This window comes from Littorina saxatilis, linkage group LG1 (genome assembly GCF_037325665.1).
Source record: "Littorina saxatilis isolate snail1 linkage group LG1, US_GU_Lsax_2.0, whole genome shotgun sequence".
NCBI classification, from domain to species: Eukaryota; Metazoa; Mollusca; class Gastropoda; order Littorinimorpha; family Littorinidae; genus Littorina; species Littorina saxatilis.
This window is the reverse complement of record NC_090245.1, coordinates 48,491,107-48,512,738: the sequence shown is the minus strand read 5'-3', so window position 1 is coordinate 48,512,738 and position 21,632 is coordinate 48,491,107. Positions and strand designations below refer to the sequence as shown.

The 21,632-nt window shown below is 42.5% G+C and overlaps 1 protein-coding gene across 2 annotated transcripts in view; it reads right to left on the bottom strand.

Moving 5' to 3' along the window:
- Positions 1-21,632, bottom strand: part of LOC138972242 (protein unc-93 homolog A-like) — a 44,838-nt gene that overhangs the window by 15,760 nt on the left and 7,446 nt on the right. Inside the window, exons 2-5 of one of the 2 annotated variants that reach the window (XM_070344966.1) lie at positions 12,556-12,785; positions 8,832-8,939; positions 7,651-7,817; positions 6,185-6,450 (exon numbers count right to left, since the gene is read on the bottom strand). In XM_070344966.1, coding sequence (XP_070201067.1) covers positions 6,185-6,450; positions 7,651-7,817; positions 8,832-8,939; positions 12,556-12,741 — 727 coding nt within the window. In that variant the 5' untranslated portion in view covers positions 12,742-12,785. The remainder of the gene's footprint in view (positions 1-6,184; positions 6,451-7,650; positions 7,818-8,831; positions 8,940-12,555; positions 12,786-21,632) is intronic. The other variant, XM_070344971.1, reaches the window with a different exon arrangement.

Sequence of the window (21,632 nt, the reverse complement as noted above, 5' to 3'; positions counted from 1 at the left end):
GGCTGCAAGATTTCTGATGAACTTTGCATTGAAATTCACCAGGCCCAGAAAACTTCTCACTTCTGCTGCGGTTTCTGGTCTTCTTGCGTTCTTGACGTCTTCCACCTTGGACGGTGCTGGGCTGACTCCTTTCTCATTCAGGACGAAACCCATGTACTCAATCTCCTTCATCCTGAAGACGCATTTCTGTGCGTTCAAAGTCAGTCCACTCTTCTCCAACTTGTCGAGGACTTTCTCGAGTCTTTGGTCATGTTCTTCCATGTTCTTGCCGTGAACGATGATATCGTCTGTCATGTTCCTAGCTCCTTCACAATCTTGCAGAACTTGCTGAATCGTAAACTGATACAATTCTGGAGCTGAGCAGATGCCAAAATTCAAATGTCTGTATCTATACAGTCCGTTGTGCGATGCGAAAGTTGTGATTCCTCTGGATTCTTCGTCTAGTTCCAGCTGATGGAATCCCCACTTCAGGTCTAACTTTGTGAACACTGTGCTACCGTTCATCTCAATGAGCGTCTCTTCTACTGTCGGCATGGGATAGCGTTGTCGTTCTACTGCTTCATTTGCACGTCTCATATCTACGCATAGACGAATCTCTCCGTTGGGCTTTGGGATTACAACAATGGGACTGACCCAGGGTGTTGGTCCATCCACCTTCTCAATGATCTCTGCCGCTTCTAGCTCAGCAATCTTCTCCTCTACCTTAGAACGAAGACTGAAAGGAATACGGCGTGGCGACTGTGCGACTGGTTTGACATCTTTCTTGACGTACACGTGTACTTGGTGATCTTTCAGTTTGCCTAGACTCTCGTACAGCTTGGGGTGTCTCTTCTCACAGTGATCAATGGTCACACTGTTCACTGTCATGGGCTTCTCCGGCGGCAAACCTATGTGCAGAATGTTCAGTGCTTTCGCTGTTTTCACCCCTAACAGCGACTCTCCATCTCCATCAAGTACTTCTACTTCTGCAACGACCTTAATTGTTGTCTCCGACTCTCAATTCTGCTGTAAACTTGCCCTTCAGCTTCAACGGTTCCTTCGAAGCGTAAACGTACAGCTTCTTGTGTGACTGTTCTTTATTAAAGAATAAAATGTTCTTCTGTTTCAGCCACTTCCATGTGTTGAATGAAATGATGTTGCAGCTTGCGCCAGAATCTACCATGAAGTTGAGATCGATGCCTCCGACGTTCACTGTAACTCTGGTTGACGACTTGTTTCTTCCGACAATGAAAACTTCTTCACTATCATCTTCATAGTCTTCTTCTAGACTCTTCACATTTCCTCTTGCCTTCTGTTTCTTTGATCTGCAGCAACGTGCATAATGTCCTTTCTTGTGACAAAGTTTACATTCCTTCCCTCTTGCAGGACACTTTGGGTCACGTGCTAAGTGTGTAGTCAGACCACAATTGAAACAAGCTCTCTCTTCTTGCTTATCTGACTGTCTTGGACGATCAGACTATGTAGGCTTCTTCTGAAAGGATGACTGCTGACCCCTGTATCTCTGACCTTGATGACCAGGGCTGTGGCGATGGACTGCATGCGCCGACTCTGACTTTACATCTCCTGTCATCTGTCTAGCCTGCTTCTGTGCTGCTTCATGAGCTCTTGCTGTGTCTGCTAGCGTTTTCAAAGTTAGTTCTTTCTTTTCGAGTAACTTCACTCGTAGCTTTGAACTTTTACATCCATGAATAACTTGATCTCTCACGTTCTCGTCTAGCATATCATCAAATCCACAGTTCTTTGCTTGCTGTCTTAGACGTGTGATAAACTGATCTACTGTTTCACTTTCTTCTTGGCTCATAGATCTGAACACGTGTCTTTCGTAGGATTCATTCATCTGCGGTGCAAACTTCTCATCTAGAGCTTCAAGTGTCTGAGTATAGTTCTTGTTTTCAGAATCAGGAACTGTCTCAAAGACATCTTGTACTTCCATACCTGCTGTGTGTAGCAACAACGCTTTCTTCTGTTCATCTGGAGTCTCCCCTCTTGCTCCCAAATAAACTTGAAAACCTCTTTTCCATCTCTTCCATTCCTGTCCTACCTTGGAACTATCTCCATTAGGGTCAAAAGATGCAATAGCTGGAACATAAGGTTGTGGTTGAGCCATGTTCTGTCCAGAATTCACTGTATTCTGTGCACTCCCTTCCTTTTCTTCAAAGAATGACGGATCAAAGTTAAACAATGTCAAAACTCATCTGTCACTGATGACACAATCTGTTCCTCTTCTAGAACACATGACGTCTACACTGACGTAATAGTCTACCCACTTGCTTCTGAGACTTCCAAGACTGTCTGGAAACTTCTAGTGCTTCTACGTGTTGACCGAAACTATCGTCCTCACGCGTGACTGATGACGTAACGAACTCATCAATTTTCATGTGGGATCACCAAACTGCATTCAAAACTATTGAACTCACAGTCTTTTGGTCAATCCACTGGTTGAAAAGTTTTCCTCGTCGCCAAATTGTAATAGCTGGTTGTGTGGGTGACTGAGTGTAGTGGAGCAGGCATGGCAGGACACATTCATTCATGCAGACACTTCATTAACACTGTCTCTTGCTGCCATATTGTATTGCCTCTCTCTCGTTTACATCAAAACGTCTATTTACATGAATCAATGCTTACAATCAATATTCTACTAAAATGTACTATAATACACAGACACTACATGACCAGCAGCAATTATTTTGTTGGACAGTCTGCCAAAAGGGTGGTAGACATTTGAGGTTGAACGGGACAGATGATGAAGTTGTGCAATTTTGAGAACGGTGAATGGTTTGTTTTCAAATTAAATTCTAGAAAACAATGCTCTAACAATAGTGCATGCCATAGAAACTGGTAGAGAACATAAGAAATCCGCAGTCTTCTTCTTCTTCTTCTGCGTTCGTGGGCTGAAACTCCCACGTACACTACGTGTTTTTCGCACGAGTGGAATTTTACGTGTATGACCGTTTTTACCCCGCCATTTAGGCAGCCATACGCCGCTTTCGGGGGAAATCCGCAGTCAAAATTAATATCTACAGCTGCAGGCATGCTTGCTTGACACATAATGCTGCACGCTAAAAGGACAAAGGATGGGCCACGTTAATGCTGTGTGCATTTGTTCATTCACCAGAATCACAACTCCCCCCCCCCCCCCCCCCAACAAAATACGATTGCCTAAATTGCGAGGAGAGGTGGGGGCGCGCCATACGCGTTAAGGTGTGGCGCGCCATATGCGTTAAAGCTCACTTGAGCAAAAACAAGTAGATTTGAGAGTTGCTGCCCATAAAGGTCGAAAAAGAAGAAGACCGACAGCAGGAGTGTTTCGGTCTGTGCAACACGATCTGACTACCCGAGGTGACTCCCTCTGAGGATGTTTAGTGTGTAACCCCACAAATACAACAGCTTCTCGTGAGCTACATCATGGCATGGAGAGGTGCTGTGCTAGGACTCTCCGAGCAAATTCATGGTGGCCAAGGCTTCTGAACTTTAACCAATAACAGATACAGTCGAACCTGTCTATAACGACCACTCAATAGACGGAAGAAAAGTGTTCCTTATAAACAGGTGGTCACAAGAAAAGGGGAATTATATAGAAGAAAAACTCGTCTGGGGTCTTTCGAAGTGGTCGTTGTCGAGAGGTGGTCACAAATGCAGGTTCAACTGTACTGTTTTTTGTGTCTGTTGGCTTCAGCAGTCAAGGACAAGGCCGATGTTGCCGCACAAAACCAAGGCATTTTAGCTTCAGGCACTGAGTTGCGATGCCGTGAACTGCACAATTTGTGTCAAGAATGTGTAGAGCCGATTTTGATAAATAAGACATCAGCGGCATACATTTGCAGAACATTGGCTACTGAGACTAGACTGGTTTTATAGCTCGAACAGACTCCGCATCGCATTTTGAAAGCGTGCCTTCTCCTTACCCCCCTGGCCAGAGAGCACAACTCCAGATTCAAAACTGTTAGGAACTGTTGAAGACCTGCACTGAACTAACCAGTTCATAACATCAGCTAGCCTCAGACTATGAGGGACACAACCGTCAAACGCTGAAGAGGAAGACGTTTCATAGCTCACGAATGATAGTAAGGAGAATACTGTACCACTGAATAGAGAGGGGGAAAGAGGTGTGTGCATAGGTAAGACTAGTAAGCAGAAGACTCTTCTTGGCCACGGGTCACCACAAAGCCATACCGATCGAGACAAGGCAGTCCCCAACGCTGCTGCTGTAACATCAACTGTTTCGAGTCTTGCGAAGAAGAACAAGGCAGACGTGCACAAAAAAACTGATGAGAGAGCAACAGAATTCAGATATAGATAACAGAAGAGCAGACTGTGTATGGCCGTCATATCGTCAGATCGGTGGCTGCCATGAAGTCCGCAGTCTTCAGCAGTTCGGCAGGGGGTCCCCAGAGCTTGGTGCCCATGCTGGTGTCTTCTGGCCAGTAGTGCTGGCGTGCTGTCTCCAGATGTGGGCAGTTCTGTAGAATGTGCTCAGGGGTTTGCTCCTCTGAGCCGCACTCACATTGGGCTGTGTCACGGAGTCCCAGTCTCTTGAGGTATTTATTCCGTCCACAGTGACCAGTGTGCATGCGAAGAATGATGGTCTGGCTCCTTCTGTCCAACGAGTTGATCTGGTCTTTATGTGGGCTGTAGTTGTTGTTCTTGTTCTTCCATTCAGTTTTTGACTTCCGTTTCAGGAAGGTCTTGGCTTCAGTGTTGGAAGTGGAGATTTGTAACCGGGGAAGACTTGCTCCTTCCTTTGCGAGCCTGTCTGCACTCTCATTTCCAACCGGCACGGTGGCTTAGTGGTAAGGCGTCCGCCCTGTGATCGGGAGGTCGTGGGTTCGAACCCCGGCCGGGTCATACCTAAGACTCTAAAATTGGCAATCTAGTGGCTGCTCCGCCTGGCGTCTGGCATTATGGGGTTAGTGCTAGGACTGGTTGGTCCGATGTCAGAATAATGTGACTGGGTGAGACATGAAGCCTGTGCTGCGACTTCTATCTTGTGTGTGGCGCACGTTATATGTCAAAGCATCACCGCCCTGAAAAGTGATATGGCCCTTCGTGGTCGGCTGGGCGTTAAGCAAACAAACAAACAAACAAACAAACAAACTCTCATTTCCGGCAACACCGACATGCGCACGAATCCATTGGATCACGAACTAGTTGTTGTGGCACAGGGTGCTGAGGCGTTCATGGAGTAGCCTGGTGGGGAGGTCAGTAGGCCCAGACATAAGAGACTGGAGAGCAGATAGGGAGTCGGTGAGCAGCACAATGTTCTGTTGTTGGCAGCCTTCTCCTATGAGGTGCTCAGTGGCAGTATTGAGGGCGTGAAGTTCTGCTCTATAGTTATAGTGCTCAAGTCACCAGCTGGCGTGGAGAGGGAGAAAGTGGTTCCATCAGGATGACGAAAGTAAGCACCACTGCCTCCATTCCTGACAGCTTGATCTGCAGATCCGTCTGTGTAGGCCTGCGTTCAAGTGCTGCTGGGATAGCGATCCTGGAGCATCTCCGGTGCAAGAGCTTTCTGGAGTGCTGGTGCCTGTGTTCCCTTTGCTGCCATTCCTGGTATGTCTGTTTTGATTTCTGGAAGGGTCTTCCTTGGAGCCCAGACAGTTGGTGTGAGCCTTTTTACATTGCCTGGGGTCTTTTTCCAGAATGTCTGCGTGTACTTTGCTGAGGTCCTTCATTAGATGCTTTAGGCTCTTTCTTTTCAGACGGTTCTTGGTGCTTTGCTGAAGTTTTTCATGGAGTGGATGTGTAGTCAGCCTCTTCAGTTTTTCTCCTTGGAGAGCAGATTTTTGCTCCCGTCTGGTTTCCACTTCCAGTGGTTGAAAGTCAGCTGCTTTCTCCATTTTCTGGATTGGTGTGCTCTTCATGGCTCCCAAAATCATTCTGAGTCCCATGTTTTGCACTCTGTCAAGCTTTGACTTGTTTGTTTTGGAGGCAGTGATCCATGTTGTGGAAGCATATTCGACGACTGGTCTTATGGCGTCTGTATACACCTGTAGCAGACTGTCATTTTCCTGGACATGTACAACAGAAATAGAGAGAGACAGAGACAGAGAGACAGACGGACAGACAGAGATAAAGGGACATAGAAATACAGACAGAGAGAGAGATAGACCAACGAAGACAGACAGACAGAGCGGGAATTATGTGTGCATGTGTAATAAGAGGGAAAGCAAGAACAAGGACCAACTTGTCTGAAACATCATGAAGAAGAAGCCAAAGAACTTGTTGATGACGGCATCCTCGGACTGTTTGGTCAGCTTGGAGTACTTCACGCCTAGCTGCGTGAGATAGGCACACTTTGCTGACCACATGGGCGCCGCCCCGATGCCCAACAAGAGCCCAGCAATTGTCATAAGCCAGATTACAGCGTGAAAGTTGGCCGCCATGTAACCTGCGTATCCGGCCATGCATATCGGGATGGTCCACTTAACGCCCACTCTGGCGATGACGAATCTGAATGAAGCCCAGCAGTCTGTGTGAGTTAGGGATCAAGAATAAGCCGTTGACAATGTTGAATTTAAAAAAAAAATTGTGTTTGTTTATTTTGTGTGTTTTATGTTCTTCAGTAGGATCAGCTGCACAGTGAGCATGTGCCGAAAACAACATCCTCTTGAAAAGTAATGAGACCAAGAGCAGCGAACGACCATGACAGGCAAACTGAAGTCTTTCTTAGAATGCAATAGTCTAAAACATAGTCGTGGCTACTATGATGTCTGTGATGAAGGTGGATACACGTTCACCATGCATGTATACGATAAAGCCGACAAACGATGGTTTGAGGGGGCAAGCTGTGTTTATTGTCAGCCATGAAGATGATCAGTGTATGTAACAAGGGAACTAACTCTCGTTAGTTACTTAACACATTAGTAGCAGTTGCTTCCCTTAGATGGTAACAGATTCTCAAACACTACAGCTACACTGTACAGAGCAGCACTCGTTTGAAACATGGCCCTTTGCTTCACTGTGCGTATTTGTATAGACCAGCAATAGTTTAAAACACGGCTCCTGCTACACTGTGCGTAGACCAGCACTAGTTTGAAACATGGCCTGTGCTGCACTATGCGTAATTTGTATAACAAGAAAAGCAAATACTTGCACACGACTCGCCTTCGTTACCCCCGCCCCTCCCTGAACCACCTTACCCCTTAGAAGACGCCTCCCAAACCCACGTTGAGACATTTTCAAGACCCTGTTTTCGAAGATATTCTGTTTATAACCTCTGTAAGTTTACCCCCATTATAAGACCGGATTTTCTCCGGGTTATGTAGGTCATAAAAGGAGGATTCTGCGGGATTGTTGTCCACTGCAGGTGTCTTGCCCTACCTTGAGGCTATTTATGGCTGCCCATCTTGCTGAACTGTGTGTATTTACATAGACCAGCAATAGTTTGAAACATGGCCATAGCTACACTGCGTACATCTGTATAGACCAGCAATAGTTTGAAACATGGCCGTAGCTACACTGCGTACATCTGTATAGACCAGCAATAGTTTGAAACATGGCCGTAGCTACACTGCGTACATCTGTATAGACCAGTAATAGTTTGAAACTCGGCCATGGTTTCACTGTGCATACCAGAAATAGTTTGAAACATTTACATTGAATCTACTTGGGGCCTACCTAACACCTAATCTGGGCCTTCCTAACACTTACTTGGGCAGGAAGGCGCAGGACACGATGAGACCGCCGTAGATAGCGGAGAGACTGTAGGTCCCCACCCCGTCCTCCTTGTTGAGAGAGGTCTGCAGGTTGGCCATGGACTGGAAGGCCGTGAACAGGAACAGGAAGCCCGCGCTCACCACAAACACGTTCTTGAAGATCTGCACAGACAGGGACACACTCTCATCATCTCTAACACCACCAACACTTTGTGTGATCTGCACAGACAGGGACACTCTCATCACCTTTAACACAACCAACACTTAGTGTGATCTGCAAAGACAGGGACACACTCTCATCATCTCTAACACCACCAACACTTAGTGTGATCTGCACAGACAGGGACACACTCTCATCATCTCTAACACCACCAACACTTAGTGTGATCTGTAAATACAGGGACACACTCTCATCATCTCTAACACCACCAACACTTAGTGTGATCTGCACAGACAAGGACACACTCTCATCATCTCTAACACCACCAACACTTAGTGTGATATGTAAAGACAGGGACACACTCTCATCATCTCTAACACCACCAACACTTAGTGTGATCTGTAAAGACAGGGACACACTCTCATCATCTCTAACACCACCAACACTTAGTGTGATCTGCACAGACAGGGACACACTCTCATCACCTCTAACACCACCAACACATAGTGATAACATGCACAGACAGGGACACATTCACAACACCTCTAACACCATCAACACGTAGTGATAATCTGCACAGGTAGGGACACATTCTCGACACCTCTAACACCATCAACACGTAGTGATAATCTGCACAGACAGGGACACACTCTCATCACATCTAACACCACCAACACATAGTGATAATCTGCACAGACAGGGACAGTCTCATCACATCTAACACCACCAACACGTAGTGATAATCTGCACAGACAGGGACATTTTCTCACCACCTCTAACACCACCAACAAGTAGTGATAATCTGCACAGATAGGGACACACTCTCACCACCTCTAACACCACCAACACGTAGTGATAATCTGCAAAGAGAGACAGAGAGGGCATGGACAACATGAGCATGGTTTTGTGAATGCATTGACTGCATAGGCGTGCAGTATGTGTAAGAGAAAGAGTACCTGCGAGCGTGCGTGTCTGTGCGCTCTAGCATGACTACGTATGGTCACAGTGAAGTTTACCTTGCTTTCGTTCCATTCCGGATCCAGCTGTGGGTGGTCAGAGGGAAGTGATGTGACCGCTGTGTCTGGTAGCACTGAGACTGCCTGCTCCGTTTTAGCTTCATCCTGCTGTCACGTATACTACTGGTACATCATGTGGCTACTCTCTCTCTCTCTCTCTCTCTCTCTCTCTCTCTCTCTCTCTCTCTCTCTCTCTCTCTCTCTCTCTCTCTCTCTCTCTCTCTCTCTCTCTCTTGCTGAAGAGACGATACGCAATAATAACCAACCAATCACTCTCTCTCTCGTGCTCTCTCTCTGACTGCGCGGCGAATTTGAACGAAATGTGTATGAACTGTTAGGTAAGAGTTAGTAAGACACCAAATACACTTGGTGATGTAAAAAATGTAAAATATCATTCAGTTTAAGTCACCGTTTCGACGGTTCAAAGTGAATCATGCCGTCAAAAAACGCCATTTTTGAGGGTAGGCGTGGTCAAGGACCTTTGACGTCATACCCAAAAATTGCTCAGATCCAGGAAACACATTTTTGAGCAGAAGAAAGCCTGATCTTTAAATACACGTAACTTTCTGACCCAAAAACTGCTGTTTAACATAGATCTAGGCTATACCACTGAAAAAATATCCTTAACTTTTTGTGCTCAGTGTATATAACATAATAATATAAGCGGCTTATTAGGCTTTTCAGCCTTTTGCCTGCTATGTTGTATACAATGATGTTTAGAATATCAATATAAAATGTTCATCAACAACAGCCACTAAGATGTCAATTTTAGGTCTACCTAAAACCGTTGAGTCTCTCCTGACAACCATGCTCGCGGGAGAGGGAAAAAGACTCAGGACTCAGGAATGTTTTATTTTAGGCCATAGCCTATAGATAGGATGAAACACAATTACAAAAAGAAAACATGTTCACAGGCAATCTGCTTTAACGGTTCAATCTTAATATACATGTAAAACTGAAACAAATCCATCTGACCAGGATACTGGTTTTCCTTGACAGAACGTAATATAAATGTACATTTCCCACAAAAAGAGAGGGAGAGAGAGAAAGAGAGGGAGAGAGAGAGAGGGAGAGAGAGAGAGAGAAAGAAGAAGTAATTGTAAAAGAAACAAGTCGCGTAAGGCGAAATTACTACATTTAGTCAAGCTGTGGAACTCACAGAATGAAACTGAACGTAGTCCGCCGCCAGTGCAAAAGGCAGTGAAAGTGACGAGCCTGTTTGGCGCGGTAGCGATTGCGCTGTGCTTCATAGCACGCTTTACTGTACCTCTCTTCGTTTTAACTTTCTGAGCGTGTTTTTAATCCAAACATATCATATCTATATGTTTTTGGAATCAGGAACCGACAAGGAATAAGATGAAATAGTTTTTAAAACGATTTCGGAAATTTAATTTTGATCATAATTTTTATATTTTTAATTTTCAGAGCTTGTTTTTAATCCAAATATAACATATGTATATGTTTTTTGAATCACAAAATAACGAAGAATACGATGAAATTGTTTTTGGATCGTTTAATAAAAAAATAATGTTAATTACAAGTTTCCGATTTTTAATGACCAAACTCACTCATTAGTTTTTAAGCCACCAAGCTGAAATGCAATACCAAACCCCGGCGTTTGTCGAAGATTGCTTTGCCAAAATTTCAATCAATTTAATGGAAAAATGAGGGTGTGACAGTGCCGCCTCAACTTTTACAAAAAGCCGGATATGACGTCATCAAAGGTATTTATCGAAAAACAGAAAAAAACGTCCGGGGATATCATACCCAGGAACTCTCGTGTCAAATTTCATAAAGATCGGTCCAGTAGTTTAGTCTGAATCGCTCTACACACACACACACACAGACAGACAGACAGACACACACATACACCACGACCCTCGTCTCGATTCCCCCCTCTATGTTAAAACATTTAGTCAAAACTTGACTAAATGTAAAAAGAATGTCCAGTGTAAAAACAATGTCCATTTTGCGTGTAACTGAAAAAACATATTGTATAACAAATTCCAAACCATCCTGAACTCAGGTCAAAATGAGTTCGGCTCGTTCTATCCCTGACAGGATGCCTTGGTTTTCCTTGTCTGGCGAGGAAATGGATTTTTTTTTTTTACATATTTAGATCTTTTCGTAATGTGTTATGGATGTAAGCAGATTCGCGATCGTCGATAATGATTTTTCATGGTGTTGTGTAATTTTTAAATTACAAAGGAATTGATATGTAAGACAGTTTCAAGCGAGCTATTTTTCGCGGTAATCAACCGTTTGGTTCGGCGCTCTCTTGAGCAGACGATTTGTTGACAGTGATGCAACCATATATTACGGTCTCCTTCCGGCAGCAGACCCAAAATTTCGACTTGTTTTGACCTTAGAACGATGTCTTTATCATAACTGTGAAGAATAGAACAGAGATCACTGTCAAAGTCGGCCAATCTGCAATCATTTTCGTCTCGCGAACACTGCTCGCAAACAACATAAGTATGGGAGATAACTCTGTATTCTTGTTTTAATAGATTCGCGTAGGACTTTAGCGTCCGGTAAGAGGGACTAAAGCGATAGCGTGGAGCGATGATGATCAGAATGATTCCAAACAAGCATGCAGACGAAAGAGAAAGAAAGTTATCAAGAAAGAGAGAGAGAGCGAGTGAAAGGGTTATAAGTTTACAGTAGGCGACATCACAATAAAAATAAAAACCCTTCCGAAATAGTACCCGCTGATGGGACCAAAAAACAAGTCGCGTAAGGCGAAAATACAACATTTAGTCAAGTAGCTGTCGAACTCACAGAATGAAAATGAACGCAATGCAATTTTTCAGCAAGACCGTATACTCGTAGCATCGTCAGTCCACCGCTCATGGCGAAGGCAGTGAAATTGACAAGAAGAGCGGGGTAGTAGTTGCGCTGAGCAGGATAGCACGCTTTTCTGTACCTCTCTTCGTTTTAACTTTCTGAGCGTGTTTTTAATCCAAACATATCATATCTATATGTTTTTGGAATCAGGAACCGACAAGGAATAAGATGAAAGTGTTTTTAAATTGATTTCGAAAATTTAATTTTGATAATAATTTTTATATTTTTAATTTTCAGAGCTTGTTTTTAATCCAAATATAACATATGTATGTTTTTGGAATCACAAAATGATGGAGTATAAGATGAACGTAAATTTGGATCGTTTTATAAAAAACATTTTTTTTTACAATTTTCAGATTTTTAATGACCAAAGTCATTAATTAATTTTTAAGCCACCAAGCTGAAATGCAATACCGAAGTCCGGGCTTCGTCGAAGATTACTTGACCAAAATTTCAACCAATTTGGTTGAAAAATGAGAGCGTGACAGTGCCGCCTCAACTTTCACGAAAAGCCGGATATGACGTCATCAAAGACATTTATCAAAAAAATGAAAAAAACGTATGGGGATATCATACCCAGGAACTCTCATGTCAAATTTCATAAAGATCAGTCCAGTAGTTTAGTCTGGATCGCTCTACACACACACACAGACAGACAGACACACATACACCACGACCCTCGTCTCGATTCCCCCCTCTACGTTAAAACATTTAGTCAAAACTTGACTAAATGTAAAAAGAAGTCTGATCTCCTAAAAAAAAAAAAAAAAATTAAAAATATTTTTAAAAAATTAAAAAATTATTTTTTTTTTTTTTTTTAAATATTATATGCTCGCGGACCTGACTCTTTAGCGAAACTCTAAGATGTGTATCCAACCTTGATAGGGAGGCGGGGTTGATCTACGCTGTGACCATCATCGTCATCAATTGGCGGCAACAACAACCCTGGTGTCGCCACCTGACCACTGTCTGTTGCTGGTACGGCGCCTTCCGTTCTTGTGGATTCTGCTGGCGCATCATCCGTTGCTATGGCAATGCCAGGCTCGTCGGGTTCCTTGTCCATCTGCCCGACTACTGTTACCCCCTCAGTCTACGCCAGATTGAGGTCTGAAAATGAAGTCAGTGATAAGATGCAAATTAATGCTGCGTCGCCAAAAGTAACGGTCACCGGGGAGGGGGGGGGGGGGGGGGGTCGAAAGGGCCGGAGTGCGATGTTAATTATAAATTATGAGTAGTTCTTCCAAATCCAGGGGGGGAGAGGGGGGGGGGGACGGGGGGACAGGGCCGGAGTGCGATGTAAATTATGTGTAGTTCTTCCAAACCCAAATAAAAAATATGACACTACCCGCCTGTTTCCGCATATTGAGCCAGATTTTTTTGTGTTGCATATCGACGTTTCGGTTTTGGAGCAAACGATCCACATTTCTGTGTGAAATGGCGTTCAAACGTGTTTTTCCCGTAATATAACAATGCACAGCTCGAAAATATGGCCACGGACAAATCTACGGTACTTTGAAACAAGAACTAACAAGTCGCGTAAGGCAAAATTACTACATTTAGTCAAGCTGTGGAACTCACAGAATGAAACTGAACGTAGTCCGCCGCTAGTGCAAAAGGCAGTGAAAGTGACGAGCCTGTTTGGCGCGGTAGCGATTGCGCTGTGCTTCATAGCACGCTTTACTGTACCTCTCTTCGTTTTAACTTTCTGGGCGTGTTTTTAATCCAAACATATCATATCTATATGTTTTTGGAATCAGGAACCGACAAGGAATAAGATGAAATAGTTTTTAAAACGATTTCGGAAATTTAATTTTGATCATAATTTTTATATTTTTAATTTTCAGAGCTTGTTTTTAATCCAAATATAATATATGTATATGTTTTTGGAATCAGAAAATGACGAAGAATACGATGAAATTGTTTTTGGATCGTTTAATAAAAAAATAATTTTAATTACAAGTTTCCGATTTTTAATGACCAAACTCACTCATTAGTTTTTAAGCCACCAAGCTGAAATGCAATACCAAACCCCGGGCTTCGTCGAAGATTGCTTTGCCAAAATTTCAATCAATTTGATTGAAAAATGAGGGTGTGACAGTGCCGCCTCAACTTTTACAAAAAGCCGGATATGACGTCATCAAAGGTATTTATCGAAAAAATGAAAAAATATGCCGGGGATATCATATCCAGGAACTCTCATGTCAAATTTCATAAAGATCGGCCCAGTAGTTTAGTCTGAATCGCTCTACACACACACACACACACACACACACACAGACAGACAGACAGACAGACACACACACACACACACACACACACACACACACACACACACACACACACACACACCACGACCCTCGTCTCGATTCCCCCCCTCTATGTTAAAAAGAAGAATAATAACAACATTCTTGACGAAAAGTAGACATCTTCATTTGCTCCCATGGGAGAAATCGTTATTCATAAAGTCTTGCAGGACCCAAACATACTTCTGCACGCTTTCTTTCTTTCAGTTGCTTCGCAAAAATAAAATGTCTGTGCTTTTCTCCACTGGTCTAGTCAGTCAAAAGGACCGCAGAACACAGAACTGGGAAATGGCACTGTTTGAAATACGAAAAGATCTAAGACTAGCTGTACCAGTTGTCTATGTCCGTAGGCGACTAGTATGCTTGGCGCTGGCGGATAATATTCACTTTTTTGGACAAAAACGCAAGTTTTGGCCAAAAAACCACACTTTTTTGGCCAAAAAACCCACACATTTGGCCAAATAAAATAGATTTGGCTATAACTTTTTTTGGGCCAAAACTTTCTATGTAAAAGTTTTGGCCAAAACTGTTTTTCTCAGCTGAAACGGGAGTTTTGGCCAAACTTCTGCCATAAAAGGATTTGGCCAAAAAAAGATTTGGCCAAACAAAAAAGATTTGGCCAAATCTTCACTTTTTGGGCCAAATCTTTTTTGTTTGGCCAAATCTTTTTTTGGCCAAATCTTTTGTATTTGCTGGCGCTGGTGGACATTATTCACTTTTTTGGCCAAATCTTTTTTTGGCCAAAAGTTTGCTTTTTTGGCCAAAACTTTGTTTTTTTGGCCAAAACTGGCGTATTTGGCCAAAACTAGCGTTTTTGGCCAAAACTATACTTTTTTGGCCAAAACTTTGCTTTTTGGGCCAAAACTGGCGTTTTTGGCCAAAACTGGCGTATTTGGCCAAAACTAGCGTTTTTGGCCAAAACTATACTTTTTTGGCCAAAACTTTGCTTTTTGGGCCAAAACTGGCGTTTTTGGCCAAAACTGGCGTATTTGGCCAAAACTATACTTTGTTGGCCAAAACTTTGCTTTTTTGGCCAAAACTTTACTTTTTTGGCCAAAACAGGCGTTTTGGGCCAAAACTGGCGTATTTGGCCAAAACTATACTTTGTTGGCCAAAACTTTGCTTTTTTGGCCAAAACTTTACTTTTTTGGCCAAAACAGGCGTTTTTGGCCAAAACTGGCGTTTTTGGCCAAAACTATACTTTTTTGGCCAAAACTTTGCTTTTTTGGCCAAAACTGGTGTTTTTGGCCAAAACTGGCGTTTTTGGCCAAAACTATACTTTTTTGGCCAACAAAACTTTGCTTTTTTGGCCAAAACTGACAAATTTGGCCAAGAGGTCTCCAACCCAAATGAATCTCACTGTTACCTGGCAACGGGAGAACGGGACCAATCAAGAACTGCTTCTCATTTAGCTTCAGTGTCTGGTGCCGGATCGAAAATGGCGTCCGCGGCAGGAGAACGTGATGTGTTCTTACAACGCGTAGAAAGGGAAGTAAACTATTGTGTGAGAGTTGGGAAATGTTCGGACGTTGACAAAAGGTTAGTCACGAAGTAGTTCTCATTTGCCGAATATAGCTTGTTGTGTTCGAGTGGGTAAATCACTAGTGTACTAAATCTAGGCTAAATCAGTGTGCAGACGGTTGGAAGTCATGAATCATATAGCCTATTATAGACGTAGTGAAAGAAAGTGAGCTTGTTTGACATAAGTTTATAAAGCGTACAAGCTCACGGAACAGGCTGCATCAGTCTCGGGTTCCTACGAATCCTAGTAATGATAATAATAATAATAATAATAACAGTATGCCTATTTGTAATGCGCTTATCTTATGATAATCATAATCGGCAAGCGCCAAAGTAATCACTGCTGCTGATTGTGGGCAATAAATAATGGAATGACAAGACAAGACAGACAAGACATGGTGCTCAGAGTCACCGTGACCGTTACGCAACGATCATACGATGGTAATACTGAATTACAGTAATTATAGATTAAGAAAATCCAAGGTTCTTTTATATGATTGCTGTCATTCTTCAAAGCTTTCTGGAACTGAACTGACTTCGCAGTTTTGTCAAGCCATAGAGTATACTACAGTGTTTTAGATCCAAAAAAATGTGAGGGTATTCATACCTCCTGAGTCAAATTGTAAAGGGTATTCATACCTCCAGCTTGATTTTTTAAAGGGTACAACCTGATTCGCGACAAGTTAGTACTTTGTAGTTTTTGCTTCATTATTTTGTATGCAAGTTTGCTTCGAACAGACAACTTCAAAAAATGCGGAACGTACGTATAATTAGGTACGTTGCGCAAGTTGCGATAACCTCCATGACCGTACCTCCACTGATACATTTCTTTACGTTTTCAGACCTCTTCCAAGAAAAGTCAATACGTGATCAGACCCCCTCTCTGGCACTCATTTATGTGATTTTGGAGGCCAAGAGGTATAATACCTCCATATGTACGTGATCTAAAACACTGATATACTACACTAAATTTACTCTGTGGTCAAGCAGAACATTTTTCGTCTGCTGTCGAACTATAGTGAGACACCAATTTTGATTGATCCCCGAAGTAAACAGAACGGACTCGCGGCCCAATCAAAATCGGCGTCTCATTGTGGCTTGCCTAGCAGCAAAATGGCGTCATCGATTGCTTTGGTTGGAAGTTTCTTGTCTTGTCTTTCCCTTCCTCAGTTCCTGCCCACAATAAGCTTCAGTGATTACTTTGGCACGTTCTGTTTCTGTTTTGTTACGCTGCAGTGTCTGTGAGGGAATTCTGTTACTCTGTCTCATTTCTCTGTGTTGTTCGTCTTGTGAGTTGTGTTGTAATATTGTGTTGTGACACACTATGTCTGTGCTACAGTATCAGAGTATTGAGTAAATTTATACATTCAGTGCAAAAGATTTATAATTTGAGTACTGTATATAAATGTGTTGTAATATATGCGAACATGTAGAAGTAAAGTGTGCAGCATACATGTAATTACATGTATTGTTATGGATTAGGCCTACTTCAGTGCTTGTACATGTATGTAAGCACGAAAACATCAACATACATGTAGTATGTACACATATTGATGTAAGCACTAAAACATCAACCGCACACACACACCCAGAATGAGGCAGGGCGAGTGCATCACAGGTAGGCAGACTTGATTAGGTGGGTTTTTTCAGGGACTATTTGAAGGAGGAGGTTTGACAGTGATGGATGTGGGAGGGGAGGTGATTGACTGAGCTACCCGACCTGACCCTGTGTGTTATTATCTGTAGGACTCCCAATTATTGTATGGATAGGAGTGCGTGCTGTTTACCGCACAAGTCAGTCGACTGGCCTGTGGTCAGCCGTGACTGGGTGAGTTCAAAACTGGCATGGTTTTAGACAGCACAGCGTATGTTACTGCTTCAAGTTCAAAATTTGGTCACACACTGATTGAACACTGGGTCAGTCACCCGAAGGATATGGGATTTTCGAGCCCCATGTGATGTCAAATGAACCGATATATATATATGTCTAACATAAGCGCATTATAAATACTGTAATATAAATATATTATATATTAAAGGAGTATGAATATTACCCTGTTCATGAGGAATGGGATTTTAAGTCTGTTTTGTTTTTGTTTTTCAGACTAGCTAAACTTGCAAAGCTTGTCAGCAAGTCGGGGGCAGCAGGAAATGGCCTCATCACAAAATCTGAATGTGAACGCTTGCTTGATTATGTATTAATAAATTATAAATGTAACGTTTTGGTGGGTGTTCTATTGCTAGTGATTGTTCGACCATATCATTATTGTCCAGAATGCTTATAGCCTTTTTAGAATAACTTTTAGAACAACTGCACATGTATTAACATTATAAGATGTTTGATGGGTTGTTGACAGACCAGCTTTTTTGTCGGTCCGAGGGGGAGCATATCGTCTTTTGTTTCATATTTATTGACCAAGGCCGAAGGCCGCGGTCAATAAATATGAAACAAAAGTCGATATGCCCCCCGAGGACCGACAAAAAAGCTGGTCTGGCAATAAACCATCAAACATCGTTTTTGTCATCATTTTGGTGGTTCAACATTAAGTGAAAAATCAACACAGGGAGCCATGGTTTGAAACGCGAGTTCTGTTATTATAATGCATGTTCGGGGCCCCAGCACGTTGTTCAAAGCTGGCGTGCGAAAGCAACTTACTGTGTGTGATTTGAGTTTATAATGTTGAGACAAGTATGTCAGGTTTGAGGATGCGAAGTTCTGTAGGTTCCGACTACAGAGTGGTGTGTGAAACCAACAGCAAGCGCCTTTGAGACGATAGTGCCCACATGTTGCATTCGAGCGATGGGATTGTCGTATTTCAAACGAGGTGATTTGCTTGCACAGTCAGCGTTGACCATCTCACAACAGATCTGTTATGTGGATTATCGTGCGACGTTCGAGTCGGGGGCAAGGAATCGCAGGAAGCAAAGATGAGTCTTTTTCCATTGTCACCTTTCTTTCCGGTTGTTGGTGCATATAATATTGTGCGGACAAAATGATGCGACGGCGAGTGTTTTTTGCCTCCAAGATTTTGTGGTGTGGGTATTGTTTTGCTCGTTTCATACCCACACCAAAACCTGAAACACACCCCACCCCACCCTCCCCCTCCCTCACTCACAATCAGTCCATGAACACAAACACTGACACACACAAATTAATGATCAAGTTACCCCCCCCCCCCCCCAACCAACCCTTCACTTGCACACCTGCAACGCAGACGATCATATTATTGATTAAATATTCATATAGGTCAGTGTTGGGTTTTTTGTTCTTGTTTGTGTTATTGCAGAATCGGTTTTCTCTTATTGCTACACGTGTCTCTTCATTACATTTCACCATCGCCCTACCACCCTGCCCCTCTCGGTATTCCACCCCTCGGTTTTCAGTGGTAAATATTAGTAATCGAATATTGAAGCTACGTTGAGTCAAAGGTCACAGAAGATTTGCATCGTGCAGCACTGCACGAATTGGGTCAAAGGACACAAACGATTTGCGTCGTGCCGCGAAGGAAAGATAATCGCGATCTTGTTTCTCATTGCCTCTCTGTTTTTCATTAGACTTGTCATTCTGCTTGCTCGGCTTTGTCAGATGTCTTCATTTCTTGTTGCTATGTTCTTTGCTTTTTTATTATTATTTTTTTATTTGCGCGTAGTTTATCGATACAACGTCTTGTGCACGGGTCAAAATGTGTGTGCCAGGGGTCAATTGGTTTGACTTAAACTTACGTTCGTGTTTCTCCAAACAGAGATACACGCACTCCATGACTTTGTGAGAAGATAAAACATATCGATAGGTTTCATTTGTTTGCGATAAAGCATAAATGTATGACCTTTGATGAGGTAGTTTTGTTTTTTGTTTACATTTGCCAGTTTGCCAGTTCGTATTTGGAACTTGGCGAAGCAGTGTCGTCTGTTTAGGTCTGGGGAAACGCCAATGAAAAGAGCCGAAGAATCCTCGAGCGTTTCTATTGGGTTTGCTTTTGATTATCCATGTAATAGGGCTTCCTGCAACTATGGTAACCGGGGATTTATTCCCCGGGGAACATGAGATTTATTTCCCAGGTGCTTGTGAATGAAAACTCGTGAAAATGATGACAATATTGATTACAACTGTCTCTGATATTTTAACTTAATGTCTATGGAACATTGCTGTCTGTGGAGTGAGTGCGGTCGTGAGTATGTGGAAGGATGTGTGAGGCACGAATGACTTTTCTATTATTATTATTTTAATCCAGCCAATGAAACATTTTGTGCAAAGAAAAATTTCCTCTAAGGACCAATAAAGATTCATTGTTCATTGTTCATGTAAACACTAAAACCGGATGCAGCACCAACAAAACATAGGCATATACTAGCCAGATAAACACTAAAACATAAACACTGAGAGCCGCCAAGCATAAAAACATAGGCTTTCAATGTTCATGGAAACACAAAAACAGGATAAAACGGTATAAATATGATATTTGAACTAACGGTTTCACGACTATCAAAACCACCAACACATAAGAACACGAAGCAAGACGAGCAAAATGAACAGACAATATATAGGAGGGGGACAGGAAAGTACTAGGCAAGTACTATGTGACTCACTTTCAAAGTAGTGGGTGTCAGCCATGGATTTGAGGGTCAACTCAAAGAAATCTCTAAGGAGTCCTCCTCCATCTTCTCCTTCTTCTCCTCGAAAAGTCACCTGAATAATGAATAACAAGTTGAGTCGCCTTGTGGTGAGATTTATGTGCGCGTTATAAATATTCGTATTATTATAACACTATGTCATAACTTCGTCACACTAAAAAAATAAATATAATTCCAATACACACAATTTCCAACCAGTTTTTACTTCCATTATTTTCTAAGTGAAAAGCTCAGTTCATGCAGGTTTTCTAAGCACTGTCTGTTTTGACTCATTAGGCAATTATGTTTTGTTTTCATGGTTTATTAAGTTTTCAAAATATAATTTTTGTTGTGGGATGTCAGTGACAAAAGGATTTCCTGGGATTGTGTACTCGCAGAAACTTTGATTGGATGACCTGCTAAGAGAAGAGGGCATCTCGGAGCTGCCTCAAAAGATTGACTCCCAAAATAGTGAATATTACCTTCAGTGTTTTGGAAGGCTGAAATGATGTTCTTTGGAACAGCTGCATTGCCTTTTTGAAACACAAAGACGGATCTCTGCTCACAGTTATCAGTTCTTCCTGTTCATTTTGAATAATGTGCAGCCTCCACTCCCGTAAGATAGTCACCAACCCTCGATTTGAGGCTACATGTACTTCATTTGATGAACCGACCGGTTCAACTTCATCAGTGTCCATCTCAGCAGGTGGGAGCCTAATGATAAAAACATACATGTATAACAAGGAGGGTCAGAATAAGCCTAGTTTATTCATCTGAATTAAGTCTTACAATTTATTACAGTATGTATGCTGTATGGGCCTGGATAGCTCAGTCAGTACAGCGTTGTGCTCAAAATAGAAAGATCCCTGGTTCAATAAAAAAAAAAAGCTTTATTTTAGATGTTCAATGAAGCAAACCATCTTCTGCTAATGTCTAGGGATCGTGCTAGCTTTTTTCCCAACCGGTATGGTCTCAGAGATTGCCACACTTCTTTGCAAAAAATCTGTAAAGTAAAGTGAATTTTGCAGTCGGTTGACCAAAATGTCTATTTAATCATAAGGTAAACTGACTTACGCACGCGCGTTCGTAACTTAGATGAACACATAGACAATTTATTAGTCTACTTTGTTTTAAATCGGTAAGGCTGCACAGTAATCGGTATGCCATACTGATTGGTCTTTAAAAGTTTGGTTAACTACTATTTTAATCAGTAATTCTCGTTAAACACGATCCCTGTAATATCCACGAGTACTTACTCAGGCCCAGGTATTCCCCACTGAATGTCCAGAGTGATGTCAGTCGTCAAACCAAGGTCACTCAAGGTGACGTCACTGAGTTCCCACGACGGCGGAAAAGACAACCCCACAGAGCTTTTGATGAGAAAAAACCTTGTTGCTGTTGGTTGAGAACCAATAAAGTCTCGTAACATCTAGAAGAACAAAAAAGCACACCATTTTATTACCATAAGACATTGTTTACAGACCAAGATGGACCCTCTGTCACACTTGCAGTTCACATA